General features: G+C 45.6%; 1 protein-coding gene across 1 annotated transcript; it reads right to left on the reverse strand.

Moving 5' to 3' along the window:
* Nucleotides 1-2,298: 2,298 nt before the first annotated feature.
* Nucleotides 2,299-20,415, reverse strand: LOC111847673 (cyclic nucleotide-gated channel beta-1-like). The gene is made up of 30 exons (XM_072718421.1): nucleotides 20,320-20,415; nucleotides 19,703-19,721; nucleotides 19,139-19,181; nucleotides 18,809-18,911; nucleotides 18,153-18,187; nucleotides 17,389-17,488; nucleotides 16,586-16,716; nucleotides 15,367-15,442; nucleotides 15,166-15,187; nucleotides 14,542-14,653; nucleotides 14,188-14,286; nucleotides 10,843-11,035; nucleotides 10,721-10,751; nucleotides 10,235-10,370; nucleotides 8,560-8,684; nucleotides 8,261-8,452; nucleotides 7,965-8,173; nucleotides 7,668-7,718; nucleotides 7,440-7,526; nucleotides 6,978-7,042; nucleotides 6,068-6,190; nucleotides 5,802-5,943; nucleotides 5,536-5,695; nucleotides 5,358-5,455; nucleotides 4,702-4,785; nucleotides 4,378-4,496; nucleotides 3,962-4,108; nucleotides 3,441-3,630; nucleotides 2,842-2,939; nucleotides 2,299-2,638 (listed from the first exon to the last, which is right to left on the reverse strand). The coding sequence occupies exons 1-29, from the start codon at nucleotides 20,413-20,415 to the stop codon at nucleotides 2,886-2,888; spliced, it is 3,042 nt and encodes a 1,013-aa protein (XP_072574522.1). The 3' UTR covers nucleotides 2,299-2,638; nucleotides 2,842-2,885.
* Nucleotides 20,416-25,390: the final 4,975 nt, after the last annotated feature.

The raw sequence follows: 25,390 nt of genomic DNA on the forward strand, positions 1-25,390 counted from the left end.
ATGAATCAGTGTGCGCTTACTGTGGTAAAATACACTTGCTGTTCAAACACGGTTAAAGAACAAGGATTGCCAATTTTATTGGAGTAATATTTTTTACTGAAAGTCTTCAGCTGTATAATTATGATCACAGTGTTCGGAACAGTAGGAAAACAAAAATACTTCAGTAACATATCATCGGAAGGTCGCTGGTTCATACCCAGCCTCAGCATATTTGCGGGTCCTTGAGCCAGGCCCTTAACCCCCAGCTCCCTGGGCGGTGCCACAGACGGCTGCCCTTCACGGACAGCTTACTCTACAAAGAGCAAGTTGAGGGAGGCATAAAGGCAATTTCCCCACGTTGATCAATAAATTATCAATTCTAACAGGAGTCTGTCCTTTTAACTTGTGTACAAAAAATAGACAGAGACTACAGGCATTTACACAAACACAACCATTAACTGCTGCATTTCTGAGACTGGTTCTTATATTTAATTTACCACGTCTGCCATAGCTATATTAAACAAAATGATTCATTATTTACAAGTTTTGAATGGGAGATACATTTTGTATCTACTATGTAACTTATAGTTTATAGTTTTGCATCCACTACCTGTATTAGTACTGTACTGCACACGCTATTGAAGGTGTATTTATACAGATCTCACTGAATATTCCATGTTGGTTATATCACACATATATATTGCATACGAAGTGGATTTTACATGGATTTCACTGACCTTTGTTTTATTATCATCATCATTATAAAAATTATAATTATTGTAATTTTTTGCTGAATATGACTAAATACTCTTCTGTACAGAATGAGTCTATGTAACTTTCAAAGTTATTCCTAAAGGGTTGTATTTTTTCTGTTGTGAGGTGGTGCTTAAAATGAGTGAAAACAGCTGAAAAGCATAGCCATTCAAAAACCACAACAGAGACTGTAAAAAGTAAAATTAGTAAAGAGGAGAAACAACGGTCACAAGTGTTCCAGAACCTTTCCTACAATCCTAATTAAGATAGTATTGTTAGAATTAGCCATGTTTTTCAATGTTACGAGTAGTGAGGACATGGGTGGCAGCTGTAGACACCAGGCTGAGGTCTCGCAGCTTGTCTGGACGTGAGGCTACGCTACAATTAGTGTCTAGGCTGGGTCTTCCTCTTCCTGATGAATGATCACAATTCCCGCCATTTTGCTCTGATTACCACAAAACAACAGGAATCATTCAGGATTTCCTTCCTTTCTCTCTGCATACACAAGCGTCTGTTTGGAGGAGCCATTGAGGCGTCACCACCTCTCGGAGTGTCACAGCACACATTGTACTGACATTTCAGAGTATTCTTTTAATAGTGGAAATTTATACTGCATATTACATGCATTAGCTATGCATCTCTTTTAGCGCCTTTACCCGGCGCCTTAAGCCACGGAAAATCCGAATAAAATGATTTTTTCCACATCAGCTTGCATGCGATGCTCTTAAGCCGGTTTTGCGCATGCGCTGTTTCCCAGAGTCAATGATGTCTGTTCAGTGGTGTGTTTTATCGCGCTGGCCAGGCTCCAGGCTTCCCCTAGTTAACACGCTCATTGAAGTTTCTCTGACAGACTGCGAATGCTACTAGAACATTGTTGGAATGCTGTGCGCTAGATGGGCTAAGGGTCAAAGCTGAAACAATCAGTGCTTAATATAATTTAAATATTTGAAATGAATAAGTAGGGCATAGTACGCAGAATACACAATATGTGCATCACCTATAATTAGGGGTGTACCTAGAACCCCCACCATCCACCCAGTTTTACATATAATTTTACTCATTCAAGGGCCCCTGTTAAGTGCTGCCGCCCCTGAATCTACGAGGGTATCCATGCCCCTCTGAACACCCTGCCTGTAATACTGATGTCTTATAATTCATTAGACTAGTTTTAAGACTGAGGGCTTTGAAGGATCAGGCAGCTACTGGTTTACGTTGTCTGGCCACCAACCTCTGTAAAACTCAGCAATGTCTACAGCAGCCCTTAACTAATGTTTACTGAAAGGAGACAGAGAGGATTGTCTCAGACCAACAGATAATGCCCTCTAAAATGCCGTCTGAGAGAGGATCACCCTGTCACGTCTGCCTTGTCGCGCCCATGACTCTGCGAGGACAAACTAGCAATTTCCTGGCAAAGGGAATAGCCAGCCCGTCAAGCAGAGGGGGTGAGTCACACTGGCAGGGGGGGGGGGGGGGGGGCATGTTAGCAGACACTTAGAGAGGGACCCATGGTTTTAGGACACAGAAGAACTGGAGATCATTGAAAGATAGAAAGCTTACATGAAGGACCAGATTAGACCAACATATGTTGTATGCATGTAAATGATGGCAACTCACAGGAGAGCTCAGGACTGTAATTAGTAAAGGTCTGTTATTCCACCTCGTGTAAATTCTTTCTTGTGAGATGCAAGAAATGGGTGTGTCCTTCGAGCTCATTGTGACCTCACTTCCTGTTGCTGGGATACAGAGGAGGCAAGGATGGATGTCTTCATTATAGTCCTTGGGGATATCCTTCAACTGGGGCTTCCTTGGCTTATTCCACAGTGAGGGTCTCCTAGGGGTTCAGGAGGATGCCTGAGCTCCTGGGTGCCTGGTGTAGTCTGGGTCATGGTGACACATGGAGTCGTAGCTGAAAGGTGAGAGAGGTTTTCTGGGAATGTGAGGGGGACTGGACAGCTGAGGACGGAGAGACACATCCTGGTCACGGGACAGAGACAAAGCATCAGGAACCAGCAGTGTTTTGGTCACCTGGGTTTCATGATGTCTGAGTGTAAGTGATGGAGGAAAATATTGGAAAAAATATGTGCATGTCGTCTGAGTTGTGTAACTTACTGTTAAAATCGCTGGATAATTTACAGAAGTATTTCAGGTTGCCTTCATCGTTTTGGGGGCGATGGAGGTGACACAGGTGCATGTGGGGAGCTTCTCGGCTGAGGAATTGAGGACAGGCATGGTCACATGGGACAAAGGAACCATGCAAGATATCAACAGAGTATCATCCATGCCGGTAAGGGGAGCTTGCATATGTGCACTTATGGATACCATACTGTAGGAAATTGAAATTCTCTCCCAAAGTGATTTACTCCCTAAAGTAATACAGGTGAAGAGGGAACCCCTGAGTAACAAATAAGCAGCTGTAAGCTTCTCAGCCTCTGCCTGTAATCACTGTGATATCTGTTCCCCCATAAGCTCTCTTGCCTTTTGTACAAGTACATCTGAAATTCTTTCGTTTTTGCATATCCCATCATGCTCTCCTTTGAAACATGCACACACACACACACACACACACATATATATATTGTTGGGTTAAGGGCTTTGCTCAAGGGTCCAATGTAGATGTTGAGACTCTGCCAAGCACTGGATTCGAACCAGCAGCTTTCCGATCACTGGCACAGGGACCGAACCTGCTGTGCGAAACTCCATCTTCATACCTCCACGATAGCACTGGATGTCTGCCTCCTCTTCCTCAGCTGGGCGAAGGTTCCCATAATGCCAGACGTCTCGGTGACCTGCAGCGCTGCCCTGAGCAGCTTGGGGGTGTCCGGCCTCAGGGGAATCACCTCCGTTGCCCCCTTGCCCTCACCGCTGTCATCTGGCTTCTTGTCCTTTGTCAGCATTTTCCTGCCACACAGGGGTAGCAGTTTCACCATCTCCAAGAGCCACGGTGACATTCCCTCACTGTACAAATGTATACCTGCTAGTACAAACCATAGGTAACACACCATGGGGCAGACAGGCAATGGTAGTTAAATACTTTAACTCCTGATTCTGATAACAAACTAGTAAAACTACACTGAGGTTTCTGTACTAGGATGGGCAGTGACTCCAATATAATTTAATGCTAGGTCCACTCACATCCCTACCCACAGCTTCCCATCCAAACAGATTGGGGCCTGAAGCAGTCATGTGACTTGATCATGTGACTGAAGCGGGGCGACGGGTCTGGTCTCACTTGGCCTTCTTGCGCAGCAGCTTCTGGGACTCTGGGTAGTGCACCAGGATCTCCGCCAGGTCCTTCTTGTCCAGGATGAAGAGGTTGGCAAAGCCATGGGCAACGACATTGGCTGTCCTGCGGTTTCCTCCACCCACTGCCAGCAAGCTAGGGATGTTAAAAACTGACATTAAGGGATGCATGCAAATGTCGAACAAATATCTGATAACATCAGCATCTGATGTCCGATTTACCCGATTATAATTGTGGACAATAGTAATATTAGTTTTGTGGTTTCGTTATCTTCTTCCAAGTGGATCCCAGTTTTTATGACATAAAACTCAAAATAAATTCAGATATAAAAAAGCAGAATAAAGGGTCTCATTTGAGCTGAGCATTGTATTGCTTTGGATGACTGATATGTGAAGAACGTTCACCTGATTTCTCCAAAGACAGAGCCCGCCCTCAGGGTCACAAACACGGTCTTTCCATCCGGACCCCCAACCACTTGTACCTCCCCGTCCTTGATGATGTACATCTCTCGGCCAATCTCCCCCTGCAGCATGGGAGGGGTTTCAGTCACATGATATACTAATTGTGCAACTTCAATCATTTTTAACTGGCTGAAATGTTTTTCAAAATGCATTGATCTGTCGACGGTTCACTCCTATTTTATGCATGGAAAATAGCTCAGGAAGACAGGTGAAAGCCATGAATGAGGACACAGACAAACCGAGCTTCCCCGTGCTGGACGCCATCACCTTTTTACAGACAAAGTCTCCAGGCAGGTAGACCACAGACTTAAGCCTCATCAGCATGTCAAAGATCATCTGCCGGTCACAACCCTGTCAGAAAAGTAAAGGAGAAGGAATACAGAGGAGGGAAGCAGCCATTAGTGCAGAGATGCTGCTGGACAATTACCCAGAGGTGGAGATTTCAGGTCCAGAGAGTACAAATCCAGACCAAGATTTTGTTTCAACCAACCAGTTTAGTATAAGGAGTCACAGTCACTAAACTGGTTGGTTGAAACAAAATCTTGGTCTGGATTTGTATTCGCTGGACCTGAACTTTCCACCTCTACGATCACTATGTAAAGAAATCTAAATTAAAAAAGAAAATAACTGCAAATAATTTAGTGTTAGGGTATAAAATGTCTGGTGCACAAATGAAAGTTCTGCAGCATGTTCTTACAGTGAATGTCCAGAATACAAGTGGCTGCAGAAGAGGCAGCGTTGAAATGAAAGATTCACGTTTGAATTTCAGCCATGCAACATGTACATAGAAGAGTTTGTTTGGAAGTCAGAGGGATCTTTTCATAGAATGACTCATGGAAGGCTTTGTGGTAAGTCTGTGTTGTCCAGCAGACAAGTGGGGGTGTGTCCCCAGCTTATGGAGATCGCTGGCCGAACTTACTCACCTGGAAAAGTGCGACTTTGCTGACGATGGTGTAGTTCACATCCACGGCGATGTCCAGCCTCATCTTCACCGGTAGCTGCACCAACAACTCACGCTCATCTAACATGCAGAGGCACGTCAATCCGTATCTACGGTTCCACATCACAAATCAAACACCTTTCAGCAACTGTCTCCCTTACCCAGCATGCCTTGGGACTTCCAGGTGTAGTCATACCAGGTCTTGACCCTGTTTTGGACCTGGTGGGGGATGTTGTAGGAGGACATGTACTTGATAGTGTTGTCCATGCAGTTTCGGTAATAGGTCTGTCCTGCTGTGGCTGCACCCACAACATCCCTCATCTATAAGAGTGAAGATAGAAGGACAAATGAACAAAGCACAAGCTCTTTTGTCACGGAAATAACAAAGTAATAAGATCTCATCCATTAGTCATCCAGTCCTGCTAACCTGTCCAATCATGATGGAGAAGGCGAAGACTCCCACAAAGTAGTTCACCATCTGGAAGACGATCTCAAATAGGGTGGTGGGGTCTGGCAGGCCCCCGATGGTGATCAGGGTCTTCACGGCAAAGTAGTAGCAGCGGATATAACTGGGAAAGAGTGAGCAGATGAGATAATTCTGTCATTCCAGAGCTAAGTCTGGAAAGGGGAATGAAGCGGGGAGGGAGGCCCAGAGTGAGCATCACTGCGACGGGGCTAAGGGTGTCTGCGTACCTGTTACCCACGCCATTGTAGACCCATTTAGTGGATCCTAGGCCCTCGTAAGCAGAGCCCCAATAGAAAAGACAGGCGTTGATGTGCAGCGAATAGAGCAGGTAGGTGGTTGTCAAGATGACCCTGTGACATTAGGGGTGGGAAAGAAGATGGATGGGAAAAGATTCAATGTTAATGTTTAACCTGGACTTTTTGCAGGAAGTTTCTGCAGAGGGGGTTGGTGGATTGAGGAAGCAGAGCACTGAGGCGCAGGGAGCCGACGGCTTGGTTCTGCTATAGAGTTGGGTCTAAGGATCAATGTCAATGTTGAAAAATAACTATAACTGCTATAATTCCTCGGAGCCCCAAGCTCATTCTAATGCATCAGGGCCAAAGGACACACTGGGTTGAATCTTGCCTTTGGAGGAATGACAGAGGCTTTCTTTAGCAGGAATTATGTACTGACCAAAAACAATAATAATAATTTGTTGGGGGGGCAGCAATTTGGGTTGGGACTCTGGTTGCTGGTTCGAATCCTGCGGTTGGCAGAGTGATGCCACCATTGAGCAAGGCCCTTAACCCCAATCGCTCCAGGGACTGGCTGACCCTACTGTCTCCTCTATGCCAGTTCCTTGAGGTGGCCTCCTGGGATGCTTTTCCAGCTGTCCTGAAGGAGGTCCCACATATGCTGAGCACTCATTGGCTGCTTTTCCTTCATTATCTGGTGAAACACCTCCAGAACCATTTCTACTGTTTTTAGGTCTGGTGGCCAGGTCATGTGATTCGACACTGTCACTGTCCTTTATAGGTGGCCTGGCATGTTCAAACTTTTGACCAGTACAGTAAGACCAGAAAGGATTGTGGACAATTTACATTCCCAGAATAAAATGAGCTAGACACTGTTTATTTGTATTGGTGCAAAACCATGTACCTGTAGATGTAAGCTTTACTGAGGACAGCTTCCAGGCGATCGTTGAACTCTAAGAAAGCCATATACTACAGAAAAGCAATAAAAGAGACTGAACACCAAGGAGATACACAGTCAGTCATTCAGCACGGTTAGCAAAAACACAGCTATTTTTAGGCTGCTTGGCAAACAACGATTTCCTCACTAAATTTTGTGACTTTGCTTGTAAAAAGTTGAAAGCTGAAATGAAAGTTTCACAGCACTGAGTTGATTTTACGGCAACATTCAGGCATGATGTAAAGCAGCTACAATATCTATGGGTTTTAATCCTAAAGATATGGTTTCAAGTTTTGCATTTTAAAACTACAGTCTTATACTGTAAGTTGTTGCTAGTATTATTTAGTATATGTTACTACACCAATCACAGAGTGCTGTAAAACTTGGAATATCCAGCATAATACTGAGAGGCTGACGGAGTATGGTCACCTTGAGCAGTCGGGGGAAGCGGAGCAGGGAGTTCACGCCTGTTTTCAGGTAAAATACCTCCAGTGGAACGAGGGACAGCACATCCATCTAAATGACAACAATGTTACATTTTTATTTATGTAGAACTGTCATTAAACATTCCTGTATTCTACAAATGTGTATAAAGCCAGCAGACTTAGCACTGTGGTGAGCATATGCGATCGTTGACTTACAGCCAAGTTTGGTTACCTTGAAGCGATGCGTCTGTAAATAGTTTTCTCGCATGTCTTTTCTGTCAGTCTAGAAGGAGAAGATATTATTTTTTATATCTGTCTTACATATGCAATAGTCATCTATAATGCCTTAAGTGAATCTCCAGAAATGAACTAAACTAAGGCATTTTACAGAATACGATTATGTATGCGACACATAGAATTTGAAACTTGAATTTGGATTGCTGTTACGCAAATAGCAATGAAACACCTAATTAACTCCTACACCAAAAGCTTGTAGAAGCAGTGTGCATGAAAGTGTGCCCGTTCTCACCACGATATCGCCGGCACGGACAAACTGAAGGCGCGGCTGGAAGACCAGGATGTCCAGGATGTAGACGGCGTCACACAGGTAATCTGCCAGCAGCCACAAGTGGAGGTTGTTGGCTGTCTGGTAGGGGAAGGCCCAGCGTACCGGGATCAACCACAGGTTCCAGTTCCAGGCCATGGTGACGAAAAACAGCCATATCACGTAGATCAGGCCTGGAAAGGGGTTCGTCAAACACCGCTCCGTTAAACGTGGAACAAATACACAAGGTGAACTCAACGGATATGGAGAGAGAGTCTTACTGGTGTAGGGGTCGATGCTCTGGGGGAAGCGGAACTCCAGAAGAGATTTGGCCCATGGTGGCATTGCCAGCTGGTACCCCAGCAGGTTGTACTGGTCCTCTTGCACCCCCCCCTCAGTGGGGGCTGCTGACACCTCTCCAGCAGGTGGGGGGGGAGGTGGGGGTGGGGCCTGAGCCGCCTTCTTGGTAGGAGCTGTGGGTGAAATATCACAGGGGTGTGCGAGAGGGTGAGGGGTGTCATTGGACCGGTGCTGTTCTAAGGGATGGTCCGAAACCTGGGCCCGTGCCGCAGGCACTCACTGGAAGGGGGGGTTTCCTCGTCCGATTCATCCGGGTCGATCAGCCTTTCCCTGACGCGTTCAGTCCTCTCTCTGAAGAGCCTCTGCAGCTCGTGCAGCCGCTCACTAAGCACGGTGCTGACCTGCCTGGCCGGCCGAGAGAACGAGAATGTTGCAGACGTCACATAATCCTCACGGACCACAAGGAATTCACGGAGCTCCAAGGTAGTCATCCAACGGTAAGATCAATCTGTCAACCCTGAGATTTGAGCTAATAACCTACTGATGATAGACATAGTGTCCTAACCCGATGAGCCACACACAGCCCCCCCCCCCAAAATATGCCCTTTGGTCAAAGAACTGCAGAGAGCCATACTTACTCTGCATCACCAGAGGCCTTGACAGTGGTCACCACATTCCCGTCCAGTCCACTAGGGGGCTCCAGCTCTTTGCTGCGAATGAAAGAGCAGAGCAAGGCTGGAGAACCACTGAAATGATGGTTTATCAGGAGACTCTCTGGCAGACGCTCAGGCGCCTAGAGCCAAGGACTTATAAGTTTGTGTACAATGTAAAATGTTCCTGGGACATTGACAAGACAAGCGAATGACTAACAGATACAGCAGATTTGGCTAAAAAGTCAGAAGCAGGGCTAAGTTTTAGTGTAAAGGGCAGAAGTTTTATATATACGCACACATACATATATATGTACAGTATAATCCTGTTATAGTGGATTCGCTTATAACAGAATATTGTCTATAACGGACGAGGTCCGCTAGTCCCGGCTGTGCGCCTTTACGACACGCAGAAAAAGCATCGGATATAGCGGACTCGCGTATAACGGAATTATATATATATATATATATGTATACACACACACCCTAATGATAAGATTTCTAATCTGTAGACTGCGCTATTAAATTAATATTTTGATAATGGTGGAAAGAAAGGCTGACTCACCTTTGAGTTACCATGGAGACAGTCGGTATATCTAAAGTGCTTTGTATTTGTGGGACGATGGTTTTGGGCACCGTTAAGCCTGCATCTGAGTCAGTGACCTCGACGGTGCCGGATGGGCACTGGGGCCTGGGGCCCTCTGAGGAACCCACAGACACACGTGGTTTATAACTGTCAGAGATGCTTCTAGAAAACAACCCGTGTTATTCCACTGAGCCTCTCTGGATGAGGACACCAAGAAAATCTTAATGTCTTACTGTAATCGAACCGATACAAGACAAAAACTGCAGGATTAAAGAAGACTAAAAGTAGAAACATTTCAATGTAATAAAAATTTGGCATGCACAGGAATAGCACAGCATGAAACTATCTGCACAGCTAAACACAGAATGTTCAGGAATAAGCACACAGCAAGCAAACCTGCCCGTACAAACAGTTCACCTGAAGGTCCTGTGGAGCGGCGGGTGAAGCCTCCGCATGGCGGCAGGGAGGGCGGAGGCCTGGCGGGTGTCTCAGAAGCCCGATATGAGGCAAGCGGGGTAGCTGGGGGTAGCTGGCAGCTCTGATGTGGGGGGTGAGGACGGGCAATAGGGGTAGTACTGGGTAAACTAGTAGGACTAGTTCCAGGCTGCAGGTTTGCTATTTATGCTTTCTGTTGGGGCTTGGGGCTGTTGATCTGTTTAAGGATGTTGAGGCAGTATTGCTGGGCAAGCTGGGGCAATTTGGATATCTGTGGGGGCAACTGTTCAGGCATCTGCAGAGGCAGCTTGAGCGGCGTGACAGAATTCCCCGGAAGCAACTGGCTGATCTGGTCCATGCACTCGTTTATGCGAGGCAAGCGCATGAGGCAGCTTTTTACTGCGATGCAGCTGCTGGAGACTGGAGGCAGAGACCACGGCACAGGGGCGTAGTCACAGTTACACGGTCACATGTCACAGTTGCACGGTTACAGTTACACTGTCACAGTCACACAGATACGTTATAGTCAGATGACATCACAGTCAGACAGTCACAGTCATAGGAACATGGTCATGGTCAGGTCACAATCATGCAGATACAGTCACATAGTCAAAGTCACACAGTTACAGTCATGCAGTCATAGTCATGCAATCAGTCACATGGTTACAGTCACATGGTCACAGTCACAATCATGCAGTTACTGTCACGCATTCACATGGTCAAACAGAGAAAGACGTTCACTCAAAGCCATACGACACAGACGTGCTTACCTCCACACCCTTCCTCAGCTGGCTCATCTTCCTACAGAGATGGATCACAACAGCCAATGAAGAAACTGACGATTTGCCTAACCACACCTCTTCCCATGATGCCCTGCTAAGACCAGCATTACCTTAGTGGCGGCTAGAGATGGAGGGTGCTCGTCACCACACTCAGGTTGTTGAGTTACTGTGATAGTACTCGTGTCAGTGGACAAATGGACCAGCGAGTCCCTCCTCCCTGAAGGTGTCGGCTCGCTGGGTGCAGGAGAGGCCGTCCGGCTGGGCTCCAGCTCAGGCTCCGAGGGACATACATCCACCAAGTATCTGTCAAGGTCGAGGACAGGAGGGTGCATCCATGACAAAGGGATAAACATACAGTATTATTACCAACAGATCATAGTCTTAATGTTTAAATTCCTTATTCCTTGTTGAAATATTTGTAACTTATTTGTAGAATCATTGTAATTTTAGCTATCGCTAACAAAACTTATGAAATCACCAAAAGTGCAAATTTACATTCTAGTGAAATTTACTGTGTATATGGAGGAGAATTTGCTTAATAAAATTAAGTTGCAAAAATAACTTCTGAAACATATTTAAAAGCCAAACAAATTAGAATATCAATTTAGAAACGTTTCAGTTACAATGAAAAATAACCAGACAAGTCAGGAGAGAAGCCCTGGTGGATTACACAGGTGTTCTGCAGAGATGGGCTACCTACCTGACCCTGTGATTACAGTCAGATGACAGCAGATCTCCAAAAGCTGACTGTACTCATTCACAGACAGCTGAGCATGACATTCCACTGAAGCACTGAAAACTGTTACTCACTAAACAGGTGGCCAGATTCTCAGCCCTAATCAGAAAAACTCCAGGCTGATACTAGAATCATAGCACTGACTAACTAGCTTATCAAATGTAAGTAATTAATTAATGAATCAATGCAGAGATCCATTTAATTAAACTATGAATTACTCCAATTCTATGACAGATCCCCTAACTATACTTTATGGTACATAGTATATATTAGCTAGTTTTGATGTTCAGCTTATATAGTTTCAGAGAAATAATTTCTGAAGTAACTGGTTTTCTATGAAACCCAAATAACATGTCCTGTCAACTTGGTGGATCAATAAAGGGACACATTTATGCAGGAGTCTATCAGAGAAGTTACTGATTACCAGTATTAGACATGCAGCCTCATACTGCTGTGGCGAGAGAGAATAATTAACGACCCGAACAATGTTCATTCATTGAGGAGTTAAAGAAAAACCAGGGCACATCTGCTAACTCGATTCCTGCTAGCCTGACACTGTAAAGACACTTTAATTCTGACAAGTAGGCCAAATCACTCCTAATGGGACGTCTTCAAAGAAAATAAAAACGTGATATAAGGCCAACAGAAAAGTATGAGCTGCTGTGATATTGTTACACGTATATTCTCACTTTAGATATGGTAGCATGCACCAATCAAAAATCAGAACCCAGTCTGCCTTTTATTGAAGCCAGCAACCGAACCCACTAAAAAGCCAATTGTCCATCAGAGGGCACTATTACAAATAGGGCGCATTTCTGATACCTGAGCGTAGTGATGGCCAAATGAAGCTTCATGAACCATTTGCTGTATTTGTCGGCAGCCCCCACTGAGGCGGGGGGGGGGGGGGGGGTTGGGGTGCGAGAGGACCACTCCAATGGATGGTATTCTCTGTTCAAAAAGGGCTCAGAGCCCCAAAGCAACCCAAGAGCTCATATACCAGGGTCAAAAATACCCCAAGTAGTTTAAGCTTCATTAGTAACTGAGGGTATTCTCCAACATATTTCACTGAATTTGAGGCAAGAATATGTTACTAGTCTTCTGATCAGTAAAAGCATGTTTTAAAGGGCTCTTGGACTGCAACTTACTATGGACTGTACTGAACAATAGTTCTGTTTGTCATACCATGTCAGATGAGATCACGGGGATGTAATCCCATGATGTCACAGCTGTGGTGGAGGCCATGTCTAGTGAGGTAGTTTGCTGTGAGCATAATTTCGACCATAAATTTAAATCAAGACCTCAGTTGATTCCTAATTAAAATAGACATTCTATCATTTATATCACAAAAAACAGCATGTATGACCATGTCATGGTTTATATGGAAATGTAGCTTCAGACAAATGGCAGATTTCAGACTTACTCTGAAATCCTACTGATCTCATCCTCATTCTCTTCTTGGATTGTCTGTAACCTGAATAGCCCACAAAAAGATAAAGAACAGAAACTTTAAATCACTTAAAGTGTGGCTGAACATCAATAGTCTTGTTTTATAACAGGAAAATGCAAGTGTTACAACAGTATTAAAATATTCAAATGTATCAAACCTAAAATTTGTCACCAATGAACCAATGGCATAGTGTGACTTATAAAATCTTTTAAAGCACTTTGGGATTATTTTATAGGGAAGTGTGCCATATGTAATTAATTATGTATAACAGTAAATATGTAAGGCAAAATCAGGGGTCTTAGCCAAGCAGACGGGCTATGTCAAAAGGCAGGATGAAAAGGACACACTGTGTGGTAGACTGGTGTAAACGGGGACTACACCGATCTTTGGGCCATAGGGGTGCCATACTCTGCAGACTGGGCCTCCTACTACACCGATCTGTGGGCCATAGGGGTGCCATACTCTGCAGACTGGGCCTCCTACTACACTGATCTGTGGGCCATAGGGGTGCCATACTCTGCAGACTGGGCCTCCTACTACACCGATCTGTGGGCCATAGGGGTGCCATACTCTGCAGACTGGGCCTCCTACTACACCGATCTGTGGGCCATAGGGGTGCCATACTCTGCAGACTGGGCCTCCTACTACACCGATCTGTGGGCCATAGGGGTGCCATACTCTGCAGACTGGGCCTCCTACTACACCGATCTGTGGGCCATAGGGGTGCCATACTCTGCAGACTGGGCCTCCTACTACACCGATCTGTGGGCCATAGGGGTGCCATACTCTGCAGACTGGGCCTCCTACTACACCGATCTGTGGGCCATAGGGGTGCCATACTCTGCAGACTGGGCCTCCTACTACACCGATCTGTGGGCCATAGGGGTGCCATACTCTGCAGACTGGGCCTCCTACTACACCGATCTGTGGGCCATAGGGGTGCCATACTCTGCAGACTGGGCCTCCTACTACACCGATCTGTGGGCCATAGGGGTGCCATACTCTGCAGACTGGGCCTCCTACTACACCGATCTGTGGGCCATAGGGGTGCCATACTCTGCAGACTGGGCCTCCTACTACACCGATCTGTGGGCCATAGGGGTGCCATACTCTGCAGACTGGGCCTCCTACTACACTGATCTGTGGGCCATAGGGGTGCCATACTCTGCAGACTGGGCCTCCTACTACACTGATCTGTGGGCCATAGGGGTGCCATACTCTGCAGACTGGGCCTCCTACTACACGGATCTGTGGGCCATAGGGGTGCCATACTCTGCAGACTGGGCCTCCTCCAGGCGCCTGGCCGCATGATTGGCTGCCTGCATGGCCATTTCTTCCGCTGCTCGGGCTTCCGCCAGACGCTCCTCCAGCCTTAAAGGGTGACATGGGACAGGAAAGAGACAGCCCAGTGAACCCAGAGCGCCCCCTAAGGGAGGCTATGCATAAAAGGCACACACCTTATTTAAAAAAAAATACTAATAATACGATGGAAGGAGAGAATTACAGAAAATAAAGTCGGCATATAAGATTGAAACAAAGAGAAACAGACAGAACAGATAAATAAAGAAGAAAAATTCAAAAGATAGATGTTTTACAGAAGCAAGCTAAGCAGTATTCTTTCTTTACCTTTCCTCCAGAGAGGTCATGGAAGTTTCCTCTTCCTGTTTCTCTTTCCCCGTCTCCATGTGTGAGTCTGCATCCTCCAGAACCATCTGTGCAGGGTCTGGATGCACACAGGCTGAGGGGAAGTGGTTCAGTCAGGGTCAGTGCCAGAGCTCAGACCTTGGGAACCAACACTAGAAAAGAACACCGTGATTCTGTGACTATGGTAAACAGCTGGAGTCATGCAGCTCATGCAGTCATGTGGTTCTTCTTATGGTCCAACTTCATGGAAACCCCATCCTATGTCACTGGTCCTGTCCAGTGGATGAATAATATTCATTAACTGTTATTAGAATTTAAGACGTATGACCCACTGTAATCCATTTAACTCCCTTGTAGTGGTTGGTTAGGGCGCAATTAAAAAAATTAAAAATAAAATGTAGTCCAACAGTGCCACCACCAGGTGAAATAGTGTACTGCAAATCAGTGATTTATGCGTGTTGCTGTTTACACTGCATGGGCTGAACACGATCTCTTCATAGTAACAGATATGTTTTTCGGTTGTGTGTGTTTAATCAATTTTGTTAATGTTAAAAATACAAAATACATATAGATGTAAAATATCATACAACTTAATAAATGACTTACAAGTCTGCCCATCATTGCCTTCCTGTAGATCAAAACCACATACATCATTATTACAAAAATGCATTTCATTTCATGATGACTTTGTTACCAAAACAGTAAGAAATCAGTTATACTGATGGTAATCTACAGTATCTGAATTAAATTATTTATATATTTGATGTAATTGCTTTGCACTAAGAAATTTCCAGAAGGTGTCCTGACCAGCGACTCTGATCTGGGCCTCAGGACTGGCTGCGGCAGCATGCGGCCAAGTCCCTGAAAGATCCATCCCACCATGCTGCAGAAGGACCAGAGAGAGGCAGGGAGATGACCAAGACTGCCTGATGTGTAACACAGGCCGGGGTGTAATACAGGCTAGTGTGTGATATACACTAGTGTGTAATACAGGCTGGTGTGTAATATGGACTGGTGTGTAATACAGGCTAGTGTGTAATATGGACTGGTGTGTAATGTACACTGGTGTGTAATATGGACTGGTGTGTAATGTACACTGGTGTGTGATATGGATTGGTGTGTAATGTACACTGGTGTGTAATATGGACTGGTGTGTAATGTACACTGGTGTGTGATATGGACTGGTGTGTAATACAGGCTGATGTGCAATACAAAACAGAAGTAGAAGAAATAGAAAGTTCATTTTCAGACAGTACAAAGTAGATTTTATTTCAACCATCCATGTGAGTACTCAGTGACAGTGACTGTTTATACTCAACTGGTTGGTTGAGACAAAATCTTGGTCAGATTTGTACTGTCTGAACCTGAACTTTCCACCTTTCCACCTGAACTTTCCACCTCTGCTACAAACCGCTGTGTCATACATGATGCTGTTCCACTATCACACCTGCGGTTTCGGGCTCCCCGTCACCCAGCCAGGACTTACTTTGGTCTTTGGGGTTCAGATTCATCTGCAATCTGTGCTTCTGGATGGGGGGGGGGGGGCATAAGCACATGGTTGTGAAAAGGGAAGTGAGGCACAATTCACTAGTGAATGGGATTCATTTGACCTTATATTTACTAAAATAAGCTATAAGGGGGGGGGGGGGGATGCAGCAGCAGCATAGTACTAATCACATTTATGTTTAACTGACACTTTTTTAATCTGCAGAAAGTCACAATTTGACCTGTTTATAGAGCTGAATAGCTTATTGGAGCAGCTCAGCTTAAGTACCAGATCAAGAGTCCTTCCTGGTAACTGAAACTGTAAGTATATTTACATTCATGAGTTAAATGTTTGGGTGTCGTTTTCAGTGTTTGTCAGGTTTGTTTAACTAATCTGCCCATACAAGGCTGTATATGGCTAAAATGTGAAAATATCGTCAATGTCAATAAAGTTTCTTTTGAGCCGAGTCGAGGCAGCTGGAGGCAAGTGTCCAGAGGCAGGCCAGCCCTCGCAGTAGAAACATGGCCCTGAGCGCAGTACCCCAGGCCACATGGGCAGTGATTGGTGGGTTTGGCACCTTTGGCTGGGGTCGAAGCCACAGTCTTCGAGGTCTCCTCCATGATGACGGAGTACTGGCCATCCACCGGCTGGGGCACCACCTTCCCCAAGCTCTGCCATATCCAATTCATCATTCTGCGGGGGGATGTGAGAGGAGTGTGAGGTTATGATGTCATCTGTCATCAAAGGAGACCATCGACACCTGGCTCTGAGGGCACTCTCTGCTGTGAAGTTAGGGTTAGGGTTCACATGGGCTTTGACCGATCAGGGGTATGGAGAGATAGGGGTCACAGTGACAGATATACACCTTGGGTGGAAAGAGCGCCTCCTGGTGTCCGCCTCTGCAGCCTCATCTTCAGACTGCAACTCCACAACTGATACGTGTGGGGGGGGCTCCGTTTCTGTATGATGCAAAACAGTCACAATTACTAAACACGTCAGAATACGGGCACTGAAAGGGCCTCTTGCAATCAGGGTCAAATGCAGATACTCTTAAGTATAACAGACCTCACTTGGGGTGAAGAGATAATTCAGTTGACTTACCTGGAATTTCACCTACAAGTTCCTTTATATTGGAAACCTAAAGATAAATAAAGATTACATTAAAATACATAGCCAGAAGCAATTTATACATAGTGCTATTCCCAAGCACCAGTTCCCCTCTTAGGACTTAAAAGGGTAACACACAGTCAAGTTCCTTTTACCACTGAAGTTGAAAAGAATGAGTGGGAAGCCATTGACCTTTTAATGGTCAATGGCTATAAATGCAGATGGTTTCCACTTACTTCTGTAATTTCTTCAGGCTCAGGGTCCTCCTGGTACTTTCCCTCTGGTTGGGGAACCACTTCGCTCAGTTCTTGTGAAATCCAGCCGATGACCCCAGGTCTGGGGCGGGCGGGCGGGGGGAGAAAAGTGTGAGCACTCCATGACCACTAGATGGCAGGAGACACAAGCTAAAGGTGGCATCAAAATCGACTTGGTATGGCGTGGTATGTAACGTGTTTTTTTTTTTGCTGTCAGCAGAAGGCGCTCTCAATGAAGTATGGGCAAACGTCCCAGCCTGGTGGAGCATTAACTTTGTTGGTGCTTACTGACTTCACAGGCAGTGTTTAATCAAGCGTATGTAAGCTGGGCAGGTCACCTATTTACATAAGGAACTATGAGGCCAAGGGGTTTGGATAGGGTAAGCGTGGGACAGGGGAGAAGCCGGTGAGGTTGGCGTGTCTATTTACTCTGTACTATTACTCCAGGCTTGCAGCTGTCCACAAGAGCCAGAGAGAGCACAGCACATGTTGTCGGCTGCCATTGTTTCCTACTGGCTTGCCTCCACCTGCCCCCCACCCACCAGGGCCCCTGGACAGTGCCCAGGGCTATTGGGGGGGGGGGCTGTTTGGGTGCTAGCCATCCATAGCAGGGAATCCTCCCACTAACCCAGTGCCTCCATCTGTCCTAATACACAGACAATACTCACCTGACCAAATACCCCCCCCCCCCACTGCAATTTACTCCCAACTTCATCTTCATCTCAATAATATCATGTTGGGCAAACCTGGGGTCCCTGGTGGCCTCCTCCCCTCCAGAAGGCTGTGGGAATGAGACAGAAGGGAATCCAGAATTTAGAAGATATACTCGCTATGCCAGAGTAGTGAATCAGGGGAATCGGGAGGATTCCTGGTGCCGGAAATACAATTTAATTCAGGCCGCATCGATCCCCCGCACTCAACAAATCTCATTGTAACCCCCGCCACCTCAATGAAATATATTCCACTGCCAGTACCCCCCAAACTGAAACTCACTCCCACTCTGGCCTGTCAATACCAGACACTATAAATGCAACCAGATATAAATTTGGTTTGGATTAACCTTAAACATTAAAAACGTAATTAATCGTAGTATCCCAGTCTTGGGAAGGGGTGTAGTTCAATTGAAAATAATTTCTTATTATGCTGCTGTTCTTAGGGGTCTCTATAGGGGGCAGAATGATTGATAGGTTAATGATAACTGGGAGGTACCTGGGTGCTGGTGTCTCTGAGGGAGGCTATTTTCAGGGGGTGTCTGGTGGGGTGTTCGGTTTGAGTTAACAGCGTACAAGTTTGCAAGGCGTGTCTGTGGCCGACAATAGCCATTATTAAAGTATTTAAAGAAAACTTTTGTGCTATTTAGTAGCGAGGCGCTACAGCATTACAAAGTCCCTGGGAAGCCAACCTTGTCACCGGATGATTCCCTGCTGAGATGGGGGCTTCCTGTGGACTGAGGCAGAGTGCTGGCCAGGCTGTGCGAGATCCAGGTCAGCATCCCCCTCTGCACACTGAAAGCAGGGAGGGAGGAAGAGAGAAGAAGAGATAGATGAAGTAGGAAAAGAGAGTAAACAGGTAATGGAGATGAGGAATGGAAACGGATGGCTGGATATTGAGTTAGACAAGATTACAGGCTCTGAATGCAGTTCCCCTTTCCGCGGGGGGGGGGGTCCACCCTACTCTGCCAATGCAAGACTTTTGCTTTCTCACGTATACAGGCATCTCAGAAGACTCTCACCTACTTTCTGAGATCTCCTCCTCCTTTGGCTTGGCACCAGGGGCTGTCAGAACAGGGCACAAAGATCAGTTTTCAGTTAACAGTCTGTGCTGGAGTCCTTGTGGGGCAAACCTCGTAGTCCTGCCTCCTAGGTGGAACGCTGCTCCATGTAATCAATCAGAACTATAATTACTTGTTTGACTTGTGGAGTCCATTCATTCTGTATCATGGGACACCTTGGTGGGCGTTCTCCCTTACTTCTCCATGTGAGGTGCGGCGTCTGAGCGTGTGAACTGGTTGAAATGCTTGTGTCTCACGGCCAATGTGGGAGACTTGAGAGCCATGCTTATATGAACCTAATGGACCTTGTTTAAATCCTGGTGGTAATGGACTCCTGATGCATGCAGATGAGGGATTAATCTAGTTTGCATGCTGATTCTATCTTTGGACGTAATGAGTACGCTATAGTGCCGCATAGCAGTGAGATGGACTGTGATGAAGCTGCAAGCTAATGCTACATGCTAATGCTACAAGCTAATGCAATGAGCCCAGTATTGGGGTGGGTGTCTACATATAAGCACTCACCATCCTTAGCTTCATTTTCCTGTTGGGAACGAAGAATCATTTTCATGAGTCATTTTTTTTTTTGGGGGGGGGGGGGGGGGGGGTCAAAATAAACATAAACCTGTTCTTCATAATGTAGTTATGAATGTAGCATTTCATATCACAGGTAGCAGGCAGGAAAGGTTACTCTGGTTTACACCCTACAAATTCTGTATCGCTAAACATAGACTAGAATGCATCTTACTGTTAAGAGTTTGTAGTCTGGTTTCACTTTGAGCTGTGAGAGGGTGTTAGAATGTAATGTCCATGTAATGCTAGATTTGTATCTTTTGTTCCAGAAAATCAGTAAATAGGATCACCAATTATTACTATCCAGGTACCCCTGGAGCATGGATGACTTCCAGAGTAGAGAATTTATAGGCTGTATTCTGCTTTGTGACTGATCCTGTACCAGTGCACTTAACTTAAACAACCATTGTAAAATCAAAGTGACACGGTAATATTCAATATCATTTTATAACATTGCTAACACAATCGTCTTTCCTTGTTTCAGACAACAGCCAGTAATCACACATGTGCACGCACGCTCGCACACTCGCACACAGACACACTTCGGTGAAGGGAGTGTTTGGTCTCACTGGGAGTCGTGAAGTCCCATCGGCTGGCTCGTCCCTTCCCAGTTTCCCAGCAGGCAGTGGGGCCTGAGGGACGACTTTCACCACCCAGTTCAACATCCTAAAGATAAGCAGACAGGAAGCCTTTGAGTCTTTGAACGTAGTCAAAAAACGGAAAAAGCACAAGGCTTCCTGCTGTGGGTCTCAGACCTCTGCCTCAGAAGAACCCCAGCTGCCCCTATGTGCTGCCCCTATATGCTGCCCCTATGTGCTTGAAAGACAGTATCTATATATATTCTCCACAGTGCAGTTATTTTGACAAAATATCACACGTTGCTGTTAGAGACTTTAGCTTGGATCATTTAACGACTCACTTCTTCTGGCCAGTTCATAATGAAGGCACATCAAATAAATCATCCTCTCATGGCTCGGGGGAATTGAAGCCATCATCCACGATTCGGAGCCTCTGGCCTTGTATGTCACTGAGGCTACCACAATGGAAAACAGCACAAGTGAGCTAATCTGCTAGGGGAATAAATTAAGTGAACATAGAAAGATAACTCTTCGTCCATGGAAGTCTTCATCTAATCAATTCGGACATTCTAAATTAGCCGTTCTGTTGGTTGAGGTTCATAGGGACAAACTGAATGTGGCGACCACAAAACTATTGGGCGTATTTGTGCAATGATGGACCCTTTTCACCATAAATGAATGTGCGAATCTTGATTGGTGTGTTTCCTCACTTGACCCTACCACCTGTCTGCATTCCAGATTCCAGAACCCTGTGAGTAGCACCTACTCGCTCATTACTACAGCCCCTATTCTACTGGGCCCATATTTACATTGCACTTCCTGAGATTTTAAACTTAAACTCTGTAGCTGAGATACACCTTCCTGTTGTCCACGGCTGCTTATTTTCCACAGGGGCTGGGAACATTCGGCTGTTTTCAGGAGCCACTCATACAGTTATGATAGTCGGGGGCTAATCCAAGGTCAGTGGGGTAAAATGCAGGACGCACTCTGGATAGGATGCCGGTTTATCACAGGGCAGTTGAAGCCATTCACAGCGTCACATCCGAGGCTATTTAGAGTCGTGCTTAAATGTGTCCGGTAGCAAACTCACCTTATGAACCCACAACAGGAGGAAACCACGCTTTGAAACTATGCCTGCTGCCTATTTACTCTTCTCACCACTGGTGCCAGGGTGCACAGCTGATCAGAGGAAAGATAAGGACTGCTAAGCCACTCTGTGTCAGAGCTATTCACAGTCCAAATGGTTTCCCAATATAAGACACTGTGTAGAGCCATCCGAGACAGGATGACATGTCCTTCTGAGACCGAGGTTACAGGCCATCCCACGCAGAGCAATAGCCATGCTGCACAACTCAGCCTAGAATCCCTGCATAGTAGACAGCTAAAGCGGGTAACTGACTCCATTTTAAATGGCGACTCACACCCTTTGCACACTGAATTCCAGCTTATTGTCTCTGGACGGAGGTTCATAATCCAAAAGTGCAGAACAAAGCGGCATAAAAATAGCTTTGCCCCAGCAACTTTTAGGGTAACACTTTGGCGGGGCGCAAATACTTAGTAATAACTCAGTCACTACTCAAGTACAAATCATGGACAAATATAGTTCCTACTTTAGGTAAAAGATGCGTCATGATTCATTAATGATGAACAAAAATATGATCAGTATTTATCTTGTATTAATCATATCTTGTTCCTTCAGTAGCTCACAAAGGTTTACAGAATTAACAGATATAGTAACAAATATAGTAACTGCTTGGGATGAAAGATTCATTGTGATTCATTAATGATGAACAAACATGAGTTTTTAACGATCCTCCATATCCAATAAAGGGTCATGGTGAGCCTGGAATCTATCACCAGTAGCACAGATAAGTCAGAAGAACAGCTTGGATGGACTTCCTGACCATCACATGGCCACCTGACTATCACATTTCCATAGTTTTATTTTGTCCTAAGCTCAGGCCTTGAACTCATGTGAGCCTCCATCTTCTGTTTAAACACACATATATACACGGCTGGCCAATCATTGTCCACCATCAATGGGAGCAAAGACCTCAATACCGGAGAAACGGCACAGAATCTTACCTGAGGGCTCAGCAGACATGCATTACAGATCGCCTGGTGATTGCAAGGCTGAAAAGCTGTCTGTGAAGATTAGCACAAGCTGAAGCTACAGTAATGTGATTAAGAAACAACCTCCCCCCTTTCAGAGGGATAGTCATCAGACGGTCTAAACAAATATCCAGCATAAACTGGAAGAAAATTAAATAAAAGGACAAACCGATTTTAAAGAGCAGTTTCTTTACAATGAAATCAGTTCATTTCACTAGGGTAACATAAGAGTTTATCACAGAAATGTGCACTGATAGTTAATGTATATATTCATTCATTTCTGCCTTTTATTTCCTGTGGGCTGTTAAAACAAGCAATGCCACTATGCAGCGGCTGTGTGCCTGTGGCTGTGTATCTCTGGCTGTGTACCTCTGGCTGTGTACCTCTGGCTGTGTGCCTGTGTGCCTGTGGCTGTGTGCCTGTAGCTGTGTACCTCTGGCTGTGTGCCTGTGTTTCTGTGCAGGTGTATGCAGCTGGTAACACGGCTGTTCTCAGATCAGGGCACCCTAAAGCCGTTAAAGGGACCTGAACGAGACGTGCAGGATAACTGCCAATGAGGTTCATTCCCTCATCAGCAAACGAGGGCACAGAGCTGCTGTCTGCCTGACTGGAGGTGCCCTGCAGTCTCTCACTGTCCCGACACCCTGAGAAATGTGTGACGGAGCTCCTTCCAGAATGTCTTCGCTTGGCAGCCCCTCGAGCCCCTCCAGTGAAAATGTCCCCCCATATGCCTGGATGGCTAAACCAGTACTCATGCAGATTACACTAAAAAAAAAACCCCAAACGAATAACTAGCAAGTAGAGTTGAAAGATTGTAGCTAATTAGCTAGTTAGCAGAACATGCTGCTTCAGCATCTTCCAAATAAGGAACGGGTTTATTTAATATAGAATTGAACAATACTTTTTTGATCCCGGTGGGGAAATTCGCTTTGTCACATTCCCCATCCTGCTCTCCATGAGACACACACAGGTGAAAGCAAGCTTGAGGGTCCAATTTATGTGTGATTCAGGGGACTTGAGCCAACAAGCTCTGTGTTGTTAGCGCAATGCCTTATCTGTTTAGAGTATTTAGTGCAGTGACTGTTTGTGGCCAACAGGGGGCCCCAAACCTTGAGAGCCCCACACAAGTGCATGGTCTGAGAGGAGATAAGCACCACCAATGGGTGGAATGGCACTCTGAGACTTTTTGCATGTATTTCTTAAGCTTACTAAGCGAAGTGAACCATTCCACACTTAATTGGATGCAGTAAGACTAACTGGCATGTCTAAATGGCCCATAATGTGAGAGCCTGTGTGTCTGTCCTATCCATTCATCCAATGAGTCCCCTATGTTTTATCCTGTGCTGCCTGGGATAGGCTCCTGTCTGGATAAGCAAGAAAGGATCAGCGAGGATGAGATCTGTACACAGATGAAGCCCTCCTGATTGGCTACACTCAAGTTCAGTCATATGTGTAGGGTGTAATGCTAAACTAATCAAGCAAAATGTCATTGCAGTAATTCTGCATCTGGGATCCTTCTTGACTGTGATGCAGATGCTTCCCAGGCCTGTACAAGGCAGGACATACATGGCAGATCAAAGATGTGCCAAGCAACAGCTGCCAAACTGGGAATCCCATTAAGAGATAAGGGAAGGTTGGGTTGTTCATAATCTAGCCAAGCTTTAAACCCTAGGGTGACAGGCCTTGCTGTGTCCTCTGGTCAAGGTCCAAGAAAGGGAGTCAGGATAAGATAACGAGGTGACGTGATTGGATGGGAGGGGGATGGGGGTAGGGGAGAACCAATCAGGTTAAGCAGAGTAGCAGGGTGGAGCCAGGAGTTAATGAACCAGGATAAATAATTTGTCTGTTCGGAGATATCGCTATAACATCGTCTGTGGAAAGAACGTTTAAATTCAAAACAGCTTTTCTGAGAGTGGGGAGAACCTGGGTACATAACTTGTTGTGAATACATTAACAGCATTGTGTTTTAATATTTAACTAAACCTATTTAAACAAACCTTCTTGTTAAAGTCTGGTTCCTTCATTCCACATGGGTCTAAGTGCTCTGTTTGGCTGATGAGTATCAACTTTGGGGACTGTGTCACGCAGCCTGGCAAAGTTTAGGAAAATTGTTTTAAGTCTCTTTTTCCCTAATGTGTAATCTCCCCCTCTCCCAAGCTTACCCTGGGGGCTTCTGATAAAGTTGCTATCTACTGGCAATGACCATCATTTCCTCATGCATTTCTGCAGGAGAATTTAATTATTAACTCTATGCCCATATACAGTATATATCTCTGTTGTATTACTGTAAATACATATGCACTGATTCAGCCTAGAGGAAGATTCGTATAAGATTGTCCATGTCTGGGCCGTGCCAACGAAGTCCTGTACAGAATTCTGAGCAAAAGCGGAAGCCGAGACTGTGACGGGTCAGTGCGGATACGACTCTGCCAGGTTCATAATTCAGCCTCCTGCAATGTCAACATTCACCCCAGTAGGAGGTTGGTAGTGAAAATGGTTGATATCAAAGAAGGTTCAAGATTTCTGAATTTGATATATATTCTTTCTTTCGGGGGTGGCATGATGGTGCGGTGGTGCCTCACACTTCTGGGGACAAACGTTGGAGCCTCCGCCATGGCTTCATGTGTGTGGAGTTTGCGTGTTCTGTCCGTGTCGTTGTGGGGTTTCCTCGGGTTTCCCCCCACTGACCAAAAGCATGCTGAGGTGATTTGGAGTTACCCATAGGTATGCCTGTATGAGTGAACGGTGTGTGAGTGTGCCCTGCGATGGGTCGGTGTCCCATCCTGGGTTGTTCCCTGCCTTGCGCCCGTAGGCTCCAGGATAGACTCTGGACCCCCTGCAACCATGAATAGGACAAGCGGTTACAAAAAATGAGTGGATGGGTCTTTCTATTTAGAAGAGGAGCAATATATACCAGTTTAAGGGATTCTATTTGAGAAGACGCCAAGTG

The sequence above is a fragment of the Paramormyrops kingsleyae genome, chromosome 11, assembly GCF_048594095.1.
Source record: "Paramormyrops kingsleyae isolate MSU_618 chromosome 11, PKINGS_0.4, whole genome shotgun sequence".
NCBI lineage: Eukaryota > Metazoa > Chordata > Actinopteri > Osteoglossiformes > Mormyridae > Paramormyrops > Paramormyrops kingsleyae.

Coding starts and splice junctions, on each gene's coding strand:
- LOC111847673 (XM_072718421.1), bottom strand. CDS start 20,415: ATGTTGAACTGGGTGGTGAAAGTCGTCCCTCAGGCCCCACTGCCTGCT. Junction 18,188..18,808: donor GGGAATCATCCGGTGACAAG/GTTGGCTTCCCA, acceptor TCATTCCCACAG/CCTTCTGGAGGGGAGGAGGC. Junction 4,497..4,701: donor GAGACTTTGTCTGTAAAAAG/GTGATGGCGTCC, acceptor CCCATGCTGCAG/GGGGAGATTGGCCGAGAGAT.